The sequence below is a fragment of the Pomacea canaliculata genome, linkage group LG13, assembly GCF_003073045.1.
Source record: "Pomacea canaliculata isolate SZHN2017 linkage group LG13, ASM307304v1, whole genome shotgun sequence".
In the NCBI taxonomy this organism is placed as follows: domain Eukaryota; kingdom Metazoa; phylum Mollusca; class Gastropoda; order Architaenioglossa; family Ampullariidae; genus Pomacea; species Pomacea canaliculata.
This window is the reverse complement of record NC_037602.1, coordinates 7,070,328-7,089,362: the sequence shown is the minus strand read 5'-3', so window position 1 is coordinate 7,089,362 and position 19,035 is coordinate 7,070,328. Positions and strand designations below refer to the sequence as shown.

Here is a 19,035-nt window from a genome sequence, read left to right as displayed (position 1 = left end):
AATAAGTTAACAAAAGACAGTTTCATCATCTAGGGAAGAGGATAGCATTTAATTTGATACCAAACACCTGCAGGCTTTGTATTCAAACAGCACGCTACGACCGATTGCGAAATGCTGTGATAAATATCTTTGTGTGGAAAAGAAGAACACAGTGAATCAGTATTGGTACCAGATGTACAATTCTGTAAACTACAAAGCGGGTAGGATTGTTTTCCAGAAAATAATCTCTCGAGTCAACATCTGCTATGAAAAAAGATCGTTGTAACACCGTATTGTACTTCACTGCCAAACGCAACGTAAATGAGACGTAAATGAGACGTAAATGAGACGTAAATGAGACGTAAATGAGACGTAAATGAGACGTACATAAGAGGGATCAATGTAGAGGCTTTTGAATGACGTTTCCCTCTGTTATTAATGCCGTTTTGTTTGAGAACGATTGTTAGAAAGTTCACATATTTGTTTGTGCTTTGCAGTTTATTTAGCATTAGAAATGCCGTTAGGTGGTTAGAAAATTAAACTGACGAGGCGTAAGTGATCATCCTTGTAGTGCCACAAAAGGAATCAAGCCGTTTTACTTTCTGAATTTATTTTTTCATATTTCCAAGGTTTACTGGAAAATAAAAATCTGCACTGCATGACCTCAATTCTGTTGACATGCCAATTATGAGAAAATGTGTACTTTGTGTGGTCACCTGACCTCAACCTTCAAACTGGCCTACAAAACAAGAGCTGTTGGTTGTCACGGACATGTGAGCCGCGACATGAGAAAGACAGAAGGAATGCGACGATGATAACAGTGAGTAGGTCAAGGGTCGTGGTGCTCTCCATTTGTAAATTGTCATCGCCCTAAACGGCTTCTTACATAACTGAGAAAACCTATTTAGAAGAAGACGGAGAAAATGAAAATGAAAAAAGAGAATCTACAAGAACGGGGAAAGTCAACAAAGTTGCGGCGACTATGTGGTTCTTGCCTTTTCACCAAACGTCTGTGTGCTGCTTCGCTTTCTCATCACAACAGGTGAGGCGACTCACCTTCATCCAGCTGCTGTGTGCAGCTGTCACTCTCCTCTGCCCCGACCTGAATGACAAATGAACTTAGTGGATATTTGTGAGTATATTAATGATTTTTTTTTAAAAGAAGGACGCAAAAGTTCAATCCTTACTTGCACTAGAAAGGTTAAGACGTTTAATTGAAGTATGGACTACCATGATCCATTGAAATCTTGTGCAGGAGCTTGGTGTAATTCAGAGAGAATTAAATTCGACTTTAAGTTAGTCTGTCGAAGGGACTTCTGCGTATGGATTTAACTCTCCGTGTATAATTATTTTCAACAATTATTGTAATTATGTATGTACGACAGTCAAGCTATTCACGATGTATTTTTGTTTGTCCCTTTTAGGCAGCCCTAAGCTCGAGGCCTTTGTGTAGTACATGCCTTGTGTTTTGTTATTTTGTTAAGGTCCAGCAACAATACACGTTGAGGACTTTTATTTCAGAAATTTTAGAGATGAAAAGTGCATGGGCCTGTCACAAAAATAATTTTGTCTGTCAACCTCCTTCTGAGGTCTTGTCTTGCTTGCTTCAAGCTGAAGCTGTCAAGCTGCTGACACCTTGTATTAGTTATGTTTTATAAACAAGCAGACAACTAGTCGGTGTACATCTGCTTTTTATATGTTAAAAATTTCAACAAAGTGTGTCTCATTTGTCTTCTACATTTGAAATTACAATTTTGACCTAAAAATTGGACTTAGTTTTTTGTGGACTGGAATCAAGACTGTAGAGCTTGCAACGTGAGTTTGCGGCATACAAAACTCTACATATTGTCAACAGACATCCTGAAAACAAATGGTTTAAAAGACAAAGTGGCTTGCTTTTGTTGACAGGATGTAGACTTACATGGCTAGAACAACTGTGATAATGTAAGAAAAATCGTGGGATTTAAAATAGTCAGAAGGTGAGAGAGATTTCTGTATTTCCATTTCCTCATCGCTATCCTCTTGAATCCCATCTTTCTATTTTTTATTCTCCCCTACCCATCTTTTCCATCGTTTTATCAGATTGTCCTTCTTTTCTCTTTCTCTCTCCTTTCGTGATTGTGTTATTTCTTTGCTCACATGCCGGCTTGCTTCTCGTGATACAAAAATTAAAGATCAGCACACCATTAAAAGCAATTCTTTATGTAGTATGATTTTTCCAAACTACTCCGCTGCAAACTATTAATATTATTCCGGGTATAGTGTATAACCTTATAGTATACTACTTGATTTCTTATACAGTATATAACATGATTTCGTATATCGCATATAACCTTATTCTAGTTTAATGGATGTTTTTTCCCCCGCACATCCAAATGACTACTTTATAAATTGCATGATTTTAAAGTCATTTCACTGGAAACTTCCACATTCCCCTAGCGTGAAGTCTCGTTAAAATGGCACCGAACAGCAGGATGCAGTGCCGACAACTCCCTTCGATCCGGCGGGAAGGTTATCTCCCATGACTGCTACACAGTACGAGGAACCATTCGCTTCTGTAAATCCAAAAAAAGATACATTAGAGCAAGTCACAGCAAGTCACAAGTCACAGAAAGTCTACCTAGTCAGGCATGATATAATCTTGGTAAAGAGTCGGGTAGCGGAAGTTACGTACCGACTATACCCGCTCCGGCCGCACGCCCGTCTGCAGCGAAGTAGTCACATGACGTCATGGTGTAACCATAGGGACAGGACACGTACTGTTGATTGCCGGCCGCTAATGACGTCATAGGTGTGGAGACCCGGATGCAGCTCATGCCAGGTGCCGAGCAGCAGGCGGCGAACGCCGTGGAACCTGGGAGACCAACACACAGTCAAGCGGGTAGATGTTACACTGACGTGTATGTATTCAAGCGGTAGGTGTTTTCTCGAGCTCTCAGTCCGTCCATACATAACACAGGAGTGTCGTTGTCAGACAGCTTGCAATAAGTGTTCTAAATTACTTAACTTGCACGGAGACTGGAAAGTATGTTCAGTTAATGATAGGCAGACCAAGCAGAGAATTATTCAAGTATTCCTAGTGGCGTTCTCACTGCCAGACGCGGACTGCTTAAATGCGATGTTTCTGTGCTCTCATTATATATATATATTTTCTCAATATAAATTTATGTGTATGAAGATAACAAAAAGCCAACCATTTTGAGCGAACGTTCGGATATTACTTAGGTCAACATTCTAAGCTAAATCCATGTAGGTATGGAATTGTCGACCACGAGGCAGTTTTCTATGTCAACACACACCTGAACTTTCGGCCGGGTTGGAGGAGGTGGGGTTGCCGCTCTGTGCCACGCAGCTGTTTGCTGTGCTGTTGGCGTAAGCTCCGTCCATGTCGGGGTAGCGACTGTAGGAAGAACAGCCTGAAGACAAAGTTTCAAATAATCTTTACACCACTGCATTTTTTGTTGGCCTCAGTAAAATTAAACATGGGGAAACGCGACTTAAACGAATAATCGTAAATGAACATTGATATAAACAAATAAAACATAATGATATTAATTGACACAAAATGTGTGTAGCGCATACTCATACTCTAAAGCATGCTTTTAGCGCTTAAGAACATAAAGGACATTTACGATTATTGTTACTGATAAAAGCAAAGTGCCCCAAATTATTTTTAGAAAAGTATAGAAAGGTTATAATGATGCGAAATATTTCAGGAGCAGACAAAAAGCTGTCATACTAGCAAGTCATTTCGCATAAACATACACGTACATGTCCTCAAACAATTTCACAATCACATTCACACATAAATTAAAACTTGCTCGTGTGGACTTCCCACATATTCTCTAATACACACGTAACCACTCACGCAGGAACCGTTGATAGAAGTAAGAAATAAATTAATACTAATGAATAAGTAGAAACCTAATCAGTGAGACAGGAAAGGTCGTTAGACACATATTCGACTTACCTAAAGGTGTGGTGGTGAGTGGACACACAGCTTCTGCCTGGGCTCCGTTGAAAGGGAAGGAGGGACCTGCCACCCGGTAGTCACACGTCAGCCCTGACACACTACAGCACCGGGCCATGGCTCGGACACCTGGAAATTAAAAACATTAGCAAAGGTCTGTCAACTGGTTTCTTGAAGCCTTTTAAACTTTATCTAAGTATCCACAGTTAGCAAATGTTGTAGGCTTAATTTGTCTTGAAATCTCTGCATCTCTTTAAACGATCCCCAGACTTAATGATTGAGATGCTACACCTTAAACATGTTTATATTATCAGGCAGAGAAAAGAGCATGTGGCTCTTGAGTTTCCATTAGCTGCTCTTCAAAGTTGGATGAGTTGAATGAGAACTGCAAAGAACAGACAAGGGGAAGCTACACCCCACACAAGTTGTGCTTTTCCTGCCTGTTTCCACGGACAGAGAACAATTTTAATTTTTATAATAAAATGTCTGTCACCTGTTGGAGAATTGCGACCGTTGTAAGCTTTGCATTTCACAACGCCGTTCTCAATGACAATTTTCTCGCCTTTTCTGGTCCACTGCAAGTACTGGATAAAAAGGGGTTAAAATATTTTCGTAGTTTAAAAAAAATGAGGTTAATCTAAACAACAAAATAAATGTCTTGATTTAACTAGAAAAACAAATTTACTCTTCCCAAAACAAAAAGGAAATCCCATATATGAGAGCACACCATCTAATACTGTACTCTACCCAATCACTAAAACTTGATATTGCACCTCATTAGTTCTTTAAAACTGAGTAAATGTGGAATAACCAGTTTATAAAACTTACATTCTGAAAGCTTGAGCAACCAGTCATGACCTGACTCGGCGCACACATGGCTGTCGCCTCCTCGTCCTCACTGGCACCGGAGGGTTCGGACACCACGTTATTGCAGAAAAGACTTCGACTGAAGGATGAGGTCGATTTCTGACCCAGACCCGCCTGGTCTCGATGGCTGACACATCTAGGCACGTAGTCCCTTTCTTGAACCACTGGTACGGCCGCTGCACGCAGCAAGAACAAGAGACGAGCACATCAGGAACTGCTGATGACGGTGGGGAAGGGAGATAACTAGCCGCAAAGGTCATTTGGTGACCGAAGTTGTCGTTCTTTGGACATCGTGGTCTGATGAGCTATTTGAAAGTGTTAGTGTACACATATTGCTCTGAGCAGACCAAGTGTAAGATTAATTACTGGTGGGATCATTCTGAAAAAAAAAAAAACTTTTTCGTTAAGATGATTTTATTGCTTATTATTGCCGATGTTCACCTGATTTTGAAGAGACAATATTTGACAGCGCTTTATTATCTGGGGTAACAGGATGAACTCAGAGCAATTTAACCTTTGCCTCAACGTTAAAAAAGAAAATAATATAATAATACATGCATGAGACACTGACTTAAAAAAACATGAATAAAATAGTAACAATTATATCGATGCCTATTTATATAATGTATGTCACAAAAATCAAGTAAAACCGATAAAGAGAGAAAAACGGTCTACAGGAGGAAAAATGGAGGGGAAAATCATACGAACTTGTACTGCTCGTGATCTTGATGTCGACTGAAGCACCAGCCTTTACCAGAGTGAAACGCTCCACCTGTATGGGCACACCCGACCTTCTCACGACAACCTCGTAGTCACCCATGAAACCTCGGAAGGCCAAGTTCAAGCCCGAGGCGAGATTTCTCACGACATTGGTTGTCCACTCCTTCTTCAGCAGACAGATGAAGCGCTGACCAGGCTCAATGATCTGAAGGAGACGACAAGTAATTAAAAACATGTAAAAGCATTTTGTGGCTCTATAATTCACAGGTGCATTAAAAGGGAAGGAAATTTTGGGAAGAAATAAAGGTTGTGTTAACGGCTTAGGGAAAATAAAGAAGTATATATATATATCGTCGTGTGAGATTTACCTCTGCTTAATACCTATACCCCTAGTAAATCCTATGTAGCCACATCTGTGAAGACACAGACGCGCGCGCATACCAACGCACTTCAAAGCGACAATTCGAAGGATGGACAACTTACTGTTAGAGAGTTTCCCTTTATAAGCTCCTTGTCGGGCTCTGCAGCGTCCAGGTCCCAGAAGCTCCAGTAGACGATTCCTGTAATGGCTGGGTGACTGAAGCACGCACGCATGACGTTTTCTACCCAATCGGCGCGCTGCACGGGGTCCTTCGTCTGGACATCGAACTCCGACATCACGATGTCAATGCCGAGCATTCCGAGACGGTCAGCTCTTCTCTGAAATGATCGTTACCACGAGAAATTGAAATGATAGATAAAGGCGTAGACTAAAGGAATTCATTTGTTTTCGTCATCCTTCTGCTTTTTGAACCCCAACCCTTATAGTCTTCGACCCGTATCTCTATTATTCTTCTTAGAAAAATTCTTTCGGTGACGAAACTAAACATAAGAATGAAGTATTCACGATGCCAAGTCAGGGTCATGACCTTACAACCAGCCTTTGTTTCTTCGAGACTAAGGAAATATTTCCATAAGCATCACGTGACAAGCTGATGGACTGCAAATGGCCGATAAATTTAGTTTCGTTGCATGGGATTTACGCGTTCAAGAAATTGTGAACTGAGAATAAACGAGTGTTGCTGTTTTGAAACGAAATAAAAAAAAACTGTTAAGGAAATTGTTAAAAAAACTTGTGAAAACTTACCCACATCATCGTGGGATCAGGGATCATGTATAGTTTCGTGTGGCCTTGAACACCAAGACCGTGAACGGGCACTCCCTCGGCAAGATACTCCTTCATTAGCTGGTAGTACTCCTGCAACAACGCGCTCAAGCGTATGATACAGAGATACGCATACACACACTCAGCCAAGTAATTCACATCAATTAATAAATTAAATGAAGATTTATTGTTGCTGATTATAATTCAAACTCTACAAATGTAACTCGTCCTCCCATCACCCTCAAGATATGACAGATATCCTTTAGTCACTCCCATTCATTCATGAATTACTTCCACCAAAGTAACTTATATCAGGGCTTCTGCTAAGGCTAAATTCTTTGGGGTCCCAGGGAACCCTTCTTCAGATTTTTAAGGGGTCCCTGTTCTTCACCCGAATTTGAATGGGACCCCATTGACGAAAATTGAAGGGGTCCTCCGAACTTTTAATGCGTACTGTACGCAATTTTTTGCGTAAGCAGAAGCCCTGTTATATTCTCAAAAATATTTGATCCATGCTGGTCAACCAGTACAGTTCACTAGAGGATATGGGTTTAATGAATAGTTGGAAGCAACGACTGACATAGCCAGCGTATTTTTTTTTCTAATCGAGTCTTCAGTTTTATTTTGTAAATTTTATACCTCCGTGGATGGTCCAATGTCGATAGCTTGGTAGTCGTTGAAGAAGAGTTTCGTGGTGTTGTCACAAGCCCTCATCTTGCGGTAGAAGTTTTTCGTGATGTTCTTGTCCTGTAGCTTTTGCTCATAGTACAAACCGTGAGTGTGTTCATTCTGGACATCTATGTGTTCCAGTCTACATGATACAAAACAGAAAAGTGAGGGCGTCAGGCAGAAATGAGGGGATGAGATGGGAGCGAGGACTGGCGGCAGAAGCAAAGGGTTAAACAGAAACATGAGCAAGAAAGCGATGGTATGAGAGAGAGGAGATGCAATAGATACGAATCTGTCGCACAGAAACAATGGCATGAGACAGAAGCAAAGACACGAGAGGGAACTGATTACACAGTCCGACAGCTTGCAGCGTGTTCAGTGAAGTGAATCTGAGCGTGGAGAGACGCGACATGGGCGAACAGGAACACAAGAGAAAAGCCGTGCAATGGGATCGGCAGAGCGAACAGGATGATGGGAAACACTTAAGGCTAAATGAAACAGATGGGCGATTAAAACTACTTTCCAGTTAATTGCACACCTGGGTTTCCCACCTACCGCTTAGCTGACCGACATTACAATGTAGTTCATAAAAGTCGGTCATGTCTGTCGTGTGATTCAAATGATGAGCTTCCGAAATTGAGCACAAAGTGACTTTATTTTCTGTGTGAGAGTTTGATGATCAGTATTTTGAGAACTGAAAGAGCAATTCGTGTGAAAGACATTGAAAAGTGGAAGAAAAAGATGACGAGATAGCAGTACGGCACAGATAGCAGTAAAGGGGACATTGTATAAAGAACAAAATATAAATTACTTGTACTTCCAAAAAAGAACCCAAATCCGTTCCAATCCGAAGCTAAACAAATAAAATTATTGTCTTGAGCTCACACACTGGAGAGCTGGAGAAAGAGAGTAAAGGAGAGAGTGGACGGAAGGAGAGGCATGGGGCGATAGGGAGAGATAGGGAGAAGTTAACTGTGGAGAATGAGCACTGACTTGCCACGTGTGATGTTACACATGTATAACAGATGTTTGTCCAGCTCGTCTCTCAGCTCCTTGCCGCTCAGAGCCAGCACCCATGGGGGTATGTTGTCCTGCACGTCCCAGAAGATGCTGTGGCCTCGCACCTTCAAGCTGACACATTGTATCGATGAAAGACAATGTTTATTATCTATGCTGGGTTAGTGACATAAAAGGTCTGGGAGACTAGAATAAGTGATATTAGTGGTCTATGAGTTACATCAAAGGTTTAGGGGATTAATAGTTGGGATGTTAGAATTTTAGGATAACAATGACATGAAAGGTATGGGACATACAAATCTTCCGCTTTCAAATCACTGGACTGAGATGAGTAGACAATGCTATTTCCCAGCATCCAAATTTCCCAATTTTTTCTTGAGCTTCATCATCATTGCACAGATATAATCCAGTCCCGCGAATACACCTAGACAACACAAGGTCCCAGTTTTTCCCTTGGTTAGAGCAGAGACAACTCTATCCATGTACTGATTTCCATGATTGGTATGACAGTAATTATAGTGTTATAACCATTGAAGCTGGCAGTTCATTACCTTCAAAAGCATTTTCAACTTTGGCATTTCTGAGACTAACATGAATGAAATTGCCATTACTGAGATAAATATTACCAAGGTGACGCCTAGGAGGTTATCATCTTTACTGAAAATCTGCAATACTATGTTCATGAAATATAGTTGCACAATATGTTATTATTTACACAATGCTAGACACAAAGACACTGTGAATTGATGTTTAGATATCTTTGCTTATCTCAATGACAATTTCTTCCTCATCAACTGGCGCATTCTTGTTAAACGTCTTAAGTTCGTGGTCCTGATAAAGTGATTTTACTAGTAAAGAAAACGCTGAAACTTTGAACTTTCACCTCCCAGTCAGTGATATGTGTGATATACAGAAGCTGATACGGTATTTATTTTCATGAACTCAGTGCATGCAGTCTCGAAGGAAAAAAAAAACCAAATCACGTTTAACACGTTACAAACATTTCCAGAAAAAAAGGTTGTACAGTGTTGCTGAATATATTCCATTAGAAAACTTGACACATCTTGGCGAATAGAAACTAACTTAACATATAAAACCCTTATTATCACCATGCTTACCCATTAGCCCGTAAGGCATCCGTTGCACTCAAAGCGTTCCCAAAATCCGGACTCGTCTGAAATGCAAATATAAATCGAAATGTTAATAAGTGTACATGACAACCTCTTGTCCATACCAACCACTGGCAGGGACCCCATCCTCATCCAAAAAGAAGTTGCAGTGACAGATCAAATCTTTCTAACAAGGATACACTCAGAACAAACCATTCACAGCTCAAAAGATCCGACTACTTTTCCAAAATTGGAGCAAACCTCTTTTATCTTTCAAGTACATCAAAAAGTCTGAAATAATACTAAACCAAAAGACAGTAAGTACGAAGGCAACATTTTCAGGGCACTATAAACACACTTACCCTGGTCCCTTTATCATACTTCCACTTGTAGCTCTGGACTGCGCCCCAGTTGAACATATAGTAGAAAAGCTTGCTGTACTCATTTATGGGTTGCTGGGCGATCAGTGTATCTTTGGCTTTCCCTCCAAATAGAAACGAGTGTTTCTTCAATGTGACCTGTTTATATATATTTATTTAACACAAAATTTATATATTTATAAACACAAAACATCATCGATGCTACGTTGATATCAGAAATCATCGTCACTGTCATTTGTTAGACCTCATTCTCATCTTTTCTGATAGGACAACTAATCCTTTTTTTATTCATAAAATAGATATTTCAATTTCCAGAAATTTAAGCTACCTTTTTTAGCTATGGTTAGTTTTCTTTGCACGACATACAACGGAGATTTATTTGTTTTTCTCCGTGCTGTTTGTCATTCAACTTTTGCGTGACCTCAGAAAAGTACATTTTAATTTTGTTTCGTGCTGTTTTAATATACTTGACCTTTGTACAATAAATCTTCAGACAATCAACATTTTTTAAATGTGACTGCTTAGCTAATATGCGCAGAACTGGTTCCGCATGAAATGTCATAGCAAATTGTAGTTGTTTATCCCTAAGCAAGTCTGGGAAATCCAGAGCAAACATCTTATTTCCGTAGTTACAAAGTGTTGCCCACACCCTGAGGGTAAATTTTATGATGCCTGACCCCACCACATGTTTTCCATTGCATCATGACTAAAGCCTCAAACATAAAACAATATTCGTGGGTTCTGGACATGACTTTATAACTACAGAGACAAGTAAACATCTACAAATACTTTTGCAGGTATACATAGTAATTGTTCTATCAATAAAACTTTTTTTTCAAGCATTATTAGTGCTTACTTCATATAGCACAGAACGTACGACCTGTAAATTCCTATCTCTCAAAGAATGAGAACTGTCGAACCGAATTACCTAACAAAACTGAGATGACATTTAAAATGGACGTCCTCATTAATGCAAATACACTTATTTGTATTTGGTGGACGGTTTATGAGCCATAAAAACACATTTATCTAAATTGTAAGCTGCTGAACTAAATTACTCAACACTACAGCTGTTCGTGATGACCCTGACAATGGGCGACATCGTTATGCAAATGTTTCTCTGGCTACAGTTAAAAACAAATCAAGGAGTGTTTCTGTTGATAAGCTGCATCTCATCCATCAAAAAAGATGACAGCTTGGAGTGAAGTCTCACAATGTTTCACTCCAATGATCTCCATTGTTTTGCTACTGCCTCTGACGACAGTGTAAGGACACACAGCAAATAAACCGGTTCGAGGGTTGTAAAGGGATTCATATTGTAACACCTGTACATCGCACGTACAGGTATTTGCTTTTTACCTGTCCATAAACAGAAACTCGGACGAAGCAAGGGCTGGGAATTGATTTGTTTCTTGCACGTGGGGACCTTACCTTTTTTTCTCCTTAAATGACTTTGGACAGAAAAATAAAGATTCTCTCGTGTACACGTTCACTTACAAACGCTCTCCGACATTTTACTTACTTAAATGTTAGATGGTACACTATTTGTATACATCTACAGAAAATGAGAGACAGAACTATCTGCCTTACATTGTAATCCTTTAAACTTCGTCACTTTCTTACCTGAACATCAAACACAGATGCGGGCACACCTGCTGGAAGACTGAACCTGACAGAGAAAAAAAAACCCGTTGGTTTATGCTTTCTAGTTTGCCTAGGAACAATGCTACATCTTTATCCATTTATAATTTTTTGAGTATTTTCAGGTCTTAAAAATGTTTCTTAGTTTATTGTCACACACATGCAGATGTATCTATCCCTAAACATAATGAATAAAAAAAGAAAAATATGTTCACCTTATGTTCGCATTAGACTTTCTGTATTTGTCTATGTTAGCTTGGGAGTCGGCGAACCAGTTGGTGTTCTCGGGTATTTCATACAAAGTCGCCTTGTCTACCATAAAGTTCACACCAGCATCAGGACCTCGAATTGCAATGCGAACCCAGTTGAAAGCTGTTTGAAGTCAGACACACAAATGTTTGTTATACCATGTAGTTGTTGAATGACATTACTAATTAAGACAAACATTTTGTCACCACTGGTTGTCTGATACTATGGAATGATTGTAGAACACTAAACATCATTATGTATATTTATACAATTATACAATATCATTATTTTGCTCCAGCTGTGTCACACAACTTTTATACTCAAACATTATTTGTCGGTTTGAACTTGGTGCCAGCAGTGAGTGATTGCGAAGGTGATGTCATCGTGTTCCGGGTGTAATTACCTCTCACTGGTGCACTCAAACTGCCGTTTACCTGGATCCACCCCATGGAAGCGGAAACTAGATTCCGGGTAGCGATAAAGTAGGAGCCGATCTCGTCTGTCAGAACAAATGTAAGTGTTGTTAGATATTTTACAGTTTTAAAGTTTGTATGTTATAGGTGGGTGGGTTGGTAGGTTGAAATCATTGTAAAGAACATCTTATTATGTCTGCTATTCGTTTGCAATGAATGCAGTCTAGAAATACAACCACCAACATTATGTTTCCGCCTTCCACCACTCTAACCTCACCCAGGATGTACAGTTATAACAGGGAGCCAGCAAAACATAAGCACCGCCATCCGGACTTGAGTTAATTACATGTAAGTCGGTCAGTGTGTTTAGGTCACACCTTTTATTATTCCTGATAAATCCGACTGGTGCAGCAACCGTGATTTGTTTGTTTGTTTTTGATTACGTAAGGAAGAAATAATCCAATCAAAACGAGCTCAATAAATGTGTGTTGATATTTCTCCTCAACCATTTAAACCAGAGGATGCGTTATGCAATAAAAACAAAAAGGAAATCCCTGATTTATTCTTATCACAATCATGTACAGCAAATTTGATAAAAAAATATATGTTTTTCAAAGAGAGTACTGAGCGTGAGAATAAAGACAGGCAATTTTTCTCTTCTTCATTTTTTAACACCGAATCTTTTATTTATTCCGTCTGCGTCTTCCGAAACATTACAACTGGCGACAAGGATCAATTCTGTCTTGACAGATAATTATCGTAACGGGGAGCAAACCTTTACCGCCGAGGACCCCCCTTTCTCCCCAAAATAACAGTAAAGTGCAGCCAATAACCATCAATGTAAATCGCATTGCCTTACTATTTCTTTCCCTTGGCTATGCAGCTGTCATTCATCAAAGACGACAGAGATGGATCAGAAGTTTTTAGTTATACGCCCTACCCTCGGGTTGTCGAGATTCCTCCCACAAGGCACTGTTACTACCTTTAGTCATCACAGGTGTGAAAGATGTCCTGCCGGCTCACATGGCCAAGCCAGGCATGTCGCTTTACTGTTGCATGTGGAGGGTCCTGATGTCCTACGAATGTGGCAACCTTGCTCAGTACAAAGTCACTGGTTGTATGTTTTATGTTTATGTTTTGTGTTCACTGTTCCAGAGCAGCCTCCTCGGACTCGTGTTTTCGAATGCCTGGATTTTCCTCTCCGTATCGGCAACCAGACTCCACGTTTCACATCCGTAGAGAAAAATCGGTATTGAAAGCTTTTTGGTTTTTTTTACAGATTATACTTTGTAATAAACTTGATTTTACCATTATTCAGCGCTTTATTGACTTCACTGATGTTGAAAGTTGTACAGATCATTGTAATATTTAGTCCATCGGTTGAATACATTGCTTTCTGTGAGAATGTGGCTATTGCTGTCTGATGACTGAGGTCTGGTGTTGACTGTCTTAGTAAGAGTTCTTAGAAGTTGGTAAGTAATTTTAATGTCACCCAATGTCATTACCTCCTTTATGGTCCGGCATTGACTTTCCAGTTTTCCCTAGTTGTTTATTCTTACTTTTGCACCCTAGAACATCCTGGTTGTTTTGACAAGCGAACAAAACGATTGAAAATCAGTCTCACAATGTAAGAATATGACATCTTGCCAAAGACTGTGAGTTTGGTACCAACACTGATGATGTCATCCGAGACCATATCATTGATGTGCATATCGACACAACTCCGACAAAACTATTTGCTGAAAAATCTGAACCTTCTTCAAGTGTGTCAAAATTTAAACGGCCAAACAGCTCTCCAAATTACAGTCGCCAGTAGCCCTCCGTATCTACGAACGAAATCACTTCGAACTTTAAAGTAATGGAAAACAGATACAAGTAAAGATTACTTTCATGTTCTCTTTTGTGCAAGAGAGAAGAATACCCTGAGGGAACAGCTAAAGAATAATCCGAAAGGTTAACATTTCAGAAGATATATACCTAGTTTTTTCATGGCATGTAGATAACTCAGAACATACTCACTGAGTAAAAACTGGGAACAATTATAAGTTATTACTTTTGCGAATAACAATAACAATAACAATAACAACTAACTTTATTAGTCCCAATGGGCAATTTAAATGGGAGGTGTGCTCTCCGAGCTAGAAGCAATGAAAAAATAAGAACCAGTCAGAACACACTATATATTTCCTGACAAAGTGCTGTAACAGAGAAGCTCTGTACTGACTGAAACCAAAGATGGGAATATTTGGAATAATTTATAATAGGTGAGCTTTCCATCACAGAGCAGGAGAGGATGGAGTAGTGAACATCATGTGACGTCATGTCATCTACATCACCTCTTCGATACCTTAACCCTCACCCCGAACTTTAACCTATGTCATAATTGTTAGGGTCTCCCAGCACGTGCAGACTCCGGTATACAGCACGTGAAGTTTGAACCGAATGCACTTTACTTTCTTTTTGGCTGCTTGTTCGTCCCGCATGAGAGAAGCACTGCCTAGCAACGCAACGGCTAACGCCTGTCACCAATACAATGAAGACTGGCTGTCCTGGGTTCAGATCTCGCCTCGGCCACGTTGTTCTTTCTTCTCATTTGGCATCTGTTTACAGGTCTGGCTGTTTAGCCGCGATATAACCTTAGTTGCTAACTTGGATTACAACATCAATCCCTCCCCGTCTCCTCCCAGGCGCGCTGTTGACGAGCTCTACTACCGTTCTAAAGCGCTAGGTGGCGCTGGCTTACCTTTATCAGTAAAGTGGAACTGCATGTTCACTTTGATTGACTGCCACACCTTGCCGTTGATGTCGTTGAGAAGTTTGACGTAGACACTCATCTCGTAGCGGCCGTTGGGTTTCAGGGTGGCCAGCGTCTGGAGGGGTCCTTCCGTTTCACGATCCCTGCAAACGAGCAAACAAAAAGATTCAATTTAAGCCGTTATTACTGAAAAATTGACACCTCTCTGGTTGCAGCTGGTGAGAAAAACGACAAATGACCAAGTTTATTATTAATTCCAATGGGCAATTATAATTTGGGAAAATATGCTCAGTTACATAATTAAAACATAATAGAATGAGTGCTTCTTACAAGTTTTTAAAAAGTAATGCATCAAAGAACAACACACAATTTTCTATATAAAGCCATTATTAAGACACCTTTGTATCATCACACACCCACGCACACACGCAGATATACACAAAAGCCGACATTCCATCTACTGATGCGTTACAACAACCTGAATAACATATTCACGCCCTTCATTTGTAAGTGTAAATTAAAATGACAACAGTAACAAATTGTTTGGTGCTATTTTCAGTCAGACAGCCCTAGTTGACAAGCAAGGGGCTCTATGCTAATAAGTTAAAAATAAAAAACCCGCCCGGCAGTTGCTAGCTTAGTTTCAGATGACTGCCCTAAGATGTTGCTGTTATTTCTACAGAAACACAGAAGACATAAAAAAATAAATAAAAATAAGATAAGATAAAGTAAAATAAAATAAAAATAAAAAGTTTCGATCTACAAATTAACACGCTATTTTATTGAAATATTTCACGGGTCATTAAACAGGTAAATATTACATATAGTAATCTAGAATTAACGGTACTGTGAAAATGTTGCTGAAGTAATGAAAGGAAAGAGAGAGTGAAGCACACTCACCGAGCACTGGCTTTGAGTGCGAACCTGCCGTCCACTGTGTCGCCACTCACTCGCTCCATCGTAAACCCGTTGTTGTCCCATGAACCCCTCAAATCCCCCTCAAAGCTGGGATTTCGAAGCAGGTTCTGACCTCGACCAACTTCCAGCAGGATTAGCAACACAAAGATACTTCCACTCCCCATTACTGCAAAGCTGGACTGAAAATAAAACCACCCGTGAGCTAGTTTTTTTTTTAAATCATCATTTTATGTTTCAAATTAACCTCTTAATTCTTCTGCAGATCTTTTTTGCATTTTCTTGATTATTATAATGTTATAATTTTTATTGTCTGCAGTATCAATGAAGTTTGGCAAACAAATTATTTTCTGAGAAATGGTTAATTTTTGTCTAATGGTTGCCTACTAGTTTTTACATATCTTTACTTATCTGATCTCACACCCACCCCTGTTTATATCCTACGTTACTTAACAACACATCAACGGCGATATATGTAATTAGTGCCATTAACGAAGAAATTATTCTCAGTTGAAACTAATCTGAGCTTGGTCTTGTCGAACGTCAATAGACAAGTATGAATCGTAAAGGTCAAGTTACAAAAAAAAAAATCAAAATTAATTCTTGACTCTATATATTAATGTAAAATTTTATAGTTATGACATCTGACAACGTTGTTAATTTTTTATTTAATATTAATATCAGTATTAGTATCTAGTCACTTTATGAATAAGCGCTTATACAGCCATTAAAGAGAAGCTAAACATATATATATATAAGTATATAATGACTTAAAGCTGATAATACCTTCCTGTAGGGAAAAGAAAATGCCAAAACAACTGGTGAACACTCCGAAACTGTGAGAATCAGTCTCTGACTGAGTGCAACAAGGACTGCCAGCATCAAACCCAGGGTTTGCTATTTTTTATTTGATACTAAAGGGGTTGGGTGGGGAGTCGGTTACCTTCAACGGGAGATTCCATTAATTTCTCCTTGTTTTTTTCAGATCGTTATCGTGGAATCTGGTATTCAATTATTAGACAATCACACTTGCTACAAATGGCATGACTTGCACGGTATTGTCCTCGATGGGTGGTGGGGAGGAAGAAGTGTCCTCTGTCCCTCAAGCGAGCGATTTCCAGAAGCTGAGTGGAAGTACTGGAAATTACCCTGATATTACTCCATCAATTAACTCACTCGTCACTGACATCAAGCTGCCGATTGTGTCGGTCATTACGGGGAACAACTACACAGAATTCATTGATATTTAACGTTGCAATCACGTGGTTAATGAAACAATTGCGTGCGGTTTGGTCCCCGACTTTACTTTCTTTGACAGGAACTCGAGAGTTCACGGGACAAACATGTAATAAACCATCTGATAAAACATATGTACCGTGACTTTTTTGTTCTGACATACAGAGATAGGGGCAGCAAGAAAAACAATTAGATATTTGATATATAAAAGCAACTGAAAAACGCGAAGAGGACAAGAACAGAGACTGGTAACACCCAGTAAACACTCCACCTCACAACCCTGAACTTTCCACGCTAAGAATTCCTCACAGCATGTCTATATAAAAACAAATGGAGCAAAACAAAAAAATACATACCATGGAATAAGTGTTGCACGTAATAATAGCCTGGTTATGCTGTGGTAGTCATGAGCTATCCTTGGCCGATGTCCCAAAAGATGGCGATGAGCTTCACAAATTCAAACTTAGTAACTGCTGCGCACTCGACGGACCTTTGAAGCTGAAGGAGAAGTAGACAAAACAGTTGTGACAGAAAGCAGACGACACTAGACCCAAACAAGAATGGCGCCTGGTGACGTCAGAGAAAGATGCGGGAGGGTGACAGTTAACTCCTCCTGTGGTTCTTGAAACAGGTCAAGCACATAAAACTCATCTCCATTAACAGACAACAGGTAGTTCTTTAACTGAATATTTTAGAAAATATAAAACAAAAAATTCAACTTTCTTTTCACTTACTCTCGCCGTTAGCAAAGGAAAGTATTTAGGTAGAGATCCGAGTGAAATACAATAAATAATATCAAGACAGATTGTTAGCACGTGTCACTGTCACCATTTTGCACTGCCCTTCATTATGCAAACCTTGGCTTATAAGAAAGACAGCTTGGCGCTCGGAAGGTTGGCATGAAAGTGCGCAGGCCCAAGCTTTTTGAATATTACATCGGACCAGCGGAGATCCGGTAACCGCGCTGACACCTTTCTGTCTCTCCATCCGAGAGTGCGGAGGGTTGTCGACATCCCACGTCAGATTTTTGTAGGCAGACGTGTAGTTTTAGCTTCTTTGATCTTGCCGACAGCCGTTGGACATTGTAGTCATTAGTGATGCAGACAGAGGGTTTACCTGTTGGAAAGAACGGGATCTTTTTTTTTTTTGAATATGAGTTCGGTTACCGTTTTGTAAGAAATCACATTTTATTTGTCTTGATTCGAAGTTTCTTTCTTTTGTAACACACTCTTTTCTCAAACAAAAAAAAAAGTCAGAGAAGGAATAGAAAAGAAGGAAAGATGAGTGAGTCAAGAAAAGGAGACGAGAGGATAGTAGTGAGTATGAAAGAGAGAAAGAGAATGAGTGAGAAAGAGAGAGATGAGAGTTCACAGACTTAATTATTGGTGTCTTGCTACTATTAATTACCATTCTGTATTAAGTGAATTCACGATGTAACCAGACTAGAGGTCGCTCTTGTTTCGTGCGTCGTGTGTAACTTTTGACATCTGTTGCTGCTCCAAAGATATTTATCTGGGGATGAGAATAATTAAAAGTTTAGGTTCTGTTCATTCTGTTTCGAAACGGCAGATAGGATAATAAATTACACTCCTCTCTCTCTTTTTTTCATTCTCTTCCTCTGTTTTATTCCCTTCATCCCTATCTATCTCTGCCACACTCCCCCACTAAGTTGTGACCTAGAAACTCTGCATCCCACATTGACCCTATGACCCCCTCGTAAACTTCACCACATTCCAGTTGGTTAATGTAGAACCTCGACATCTTCAATGTCAGCCGTTACATCATCCGAGCAATAAATGTTCCTACGTCTATAATTAACACAAAAATAATTGCTATATCCACTCCCCTGCATACATTTTAAAGTGTACATTTAACTGTCCCCAAAACACATCTATCTTTTGAAATCATTCATGTTTAAGTATCTTTATCTATGTCTGTTGTGTGTATTGAATAAAAACTGCTTTGGAGCAA

At 39.6% G+C, this 19,035-nt stretch overlaps 1 protein-coding gene across 4 annotated transcripts; it reads right to left on the bottom strand.

The window, feature by feature from the left end:
* Positions 1-1,804: 1,804 nt before the first annotated feature.
* LOC112554242 lies at positions 1,805-17,963 on the bottom strand. Of its 4 annotated transcripts, none has more exons than XM_025221938.1 (20): positions 17,799-17,963; positions 17,421-17,685; positions 15,814-16,010; positions 14,902-15,056; positions 12,149-12,244; positions 11,712-11,868; positions 11,479-11,524; positions 9,838-9,993; positions 9,485-9,540; positions 8,343-8,480; positions 7,320-7,491; positions 6,663-6,773; positions 6,020-6,235; positions 5,525-5,741; positions 4,778-4,992; positions 4,443-4,533; positions 3,950-4,078; positions 3,279-3,395; positions 2,654-2,833; positions 1,805-2,534 (listed from the first exon to the last, which is right to left on the bottom strand). In XM_025221938.1, the coding sequence occupies exons 2-20, from the start codon at positions 17,421-17,423 to the stop codon at positions 2,431-2,433; spliced, it is 2,556 nt and encodes an 851-aa protein (XP_025077723.1). In that variant the 5' UTR covers positions 17,424-17,685; positions 17,799-17,963; the 3' UTR covers positions 1,805-2,430. The 4 variants fall into 4 exon arrangements, with proteins under 4 accessions (XP_025077723.1, XP_025077724.1, XP_025077722.1 ...); XM_025221939.1 differs by having other exon boundaries at positions 17,421-17,562; XM_025221937.1 differs by having other exon boundaries at positions 17,421-17,963.
* Between the last annotated feature and the right edge of the window lie 1,072 nt (positions 17,964-19,035).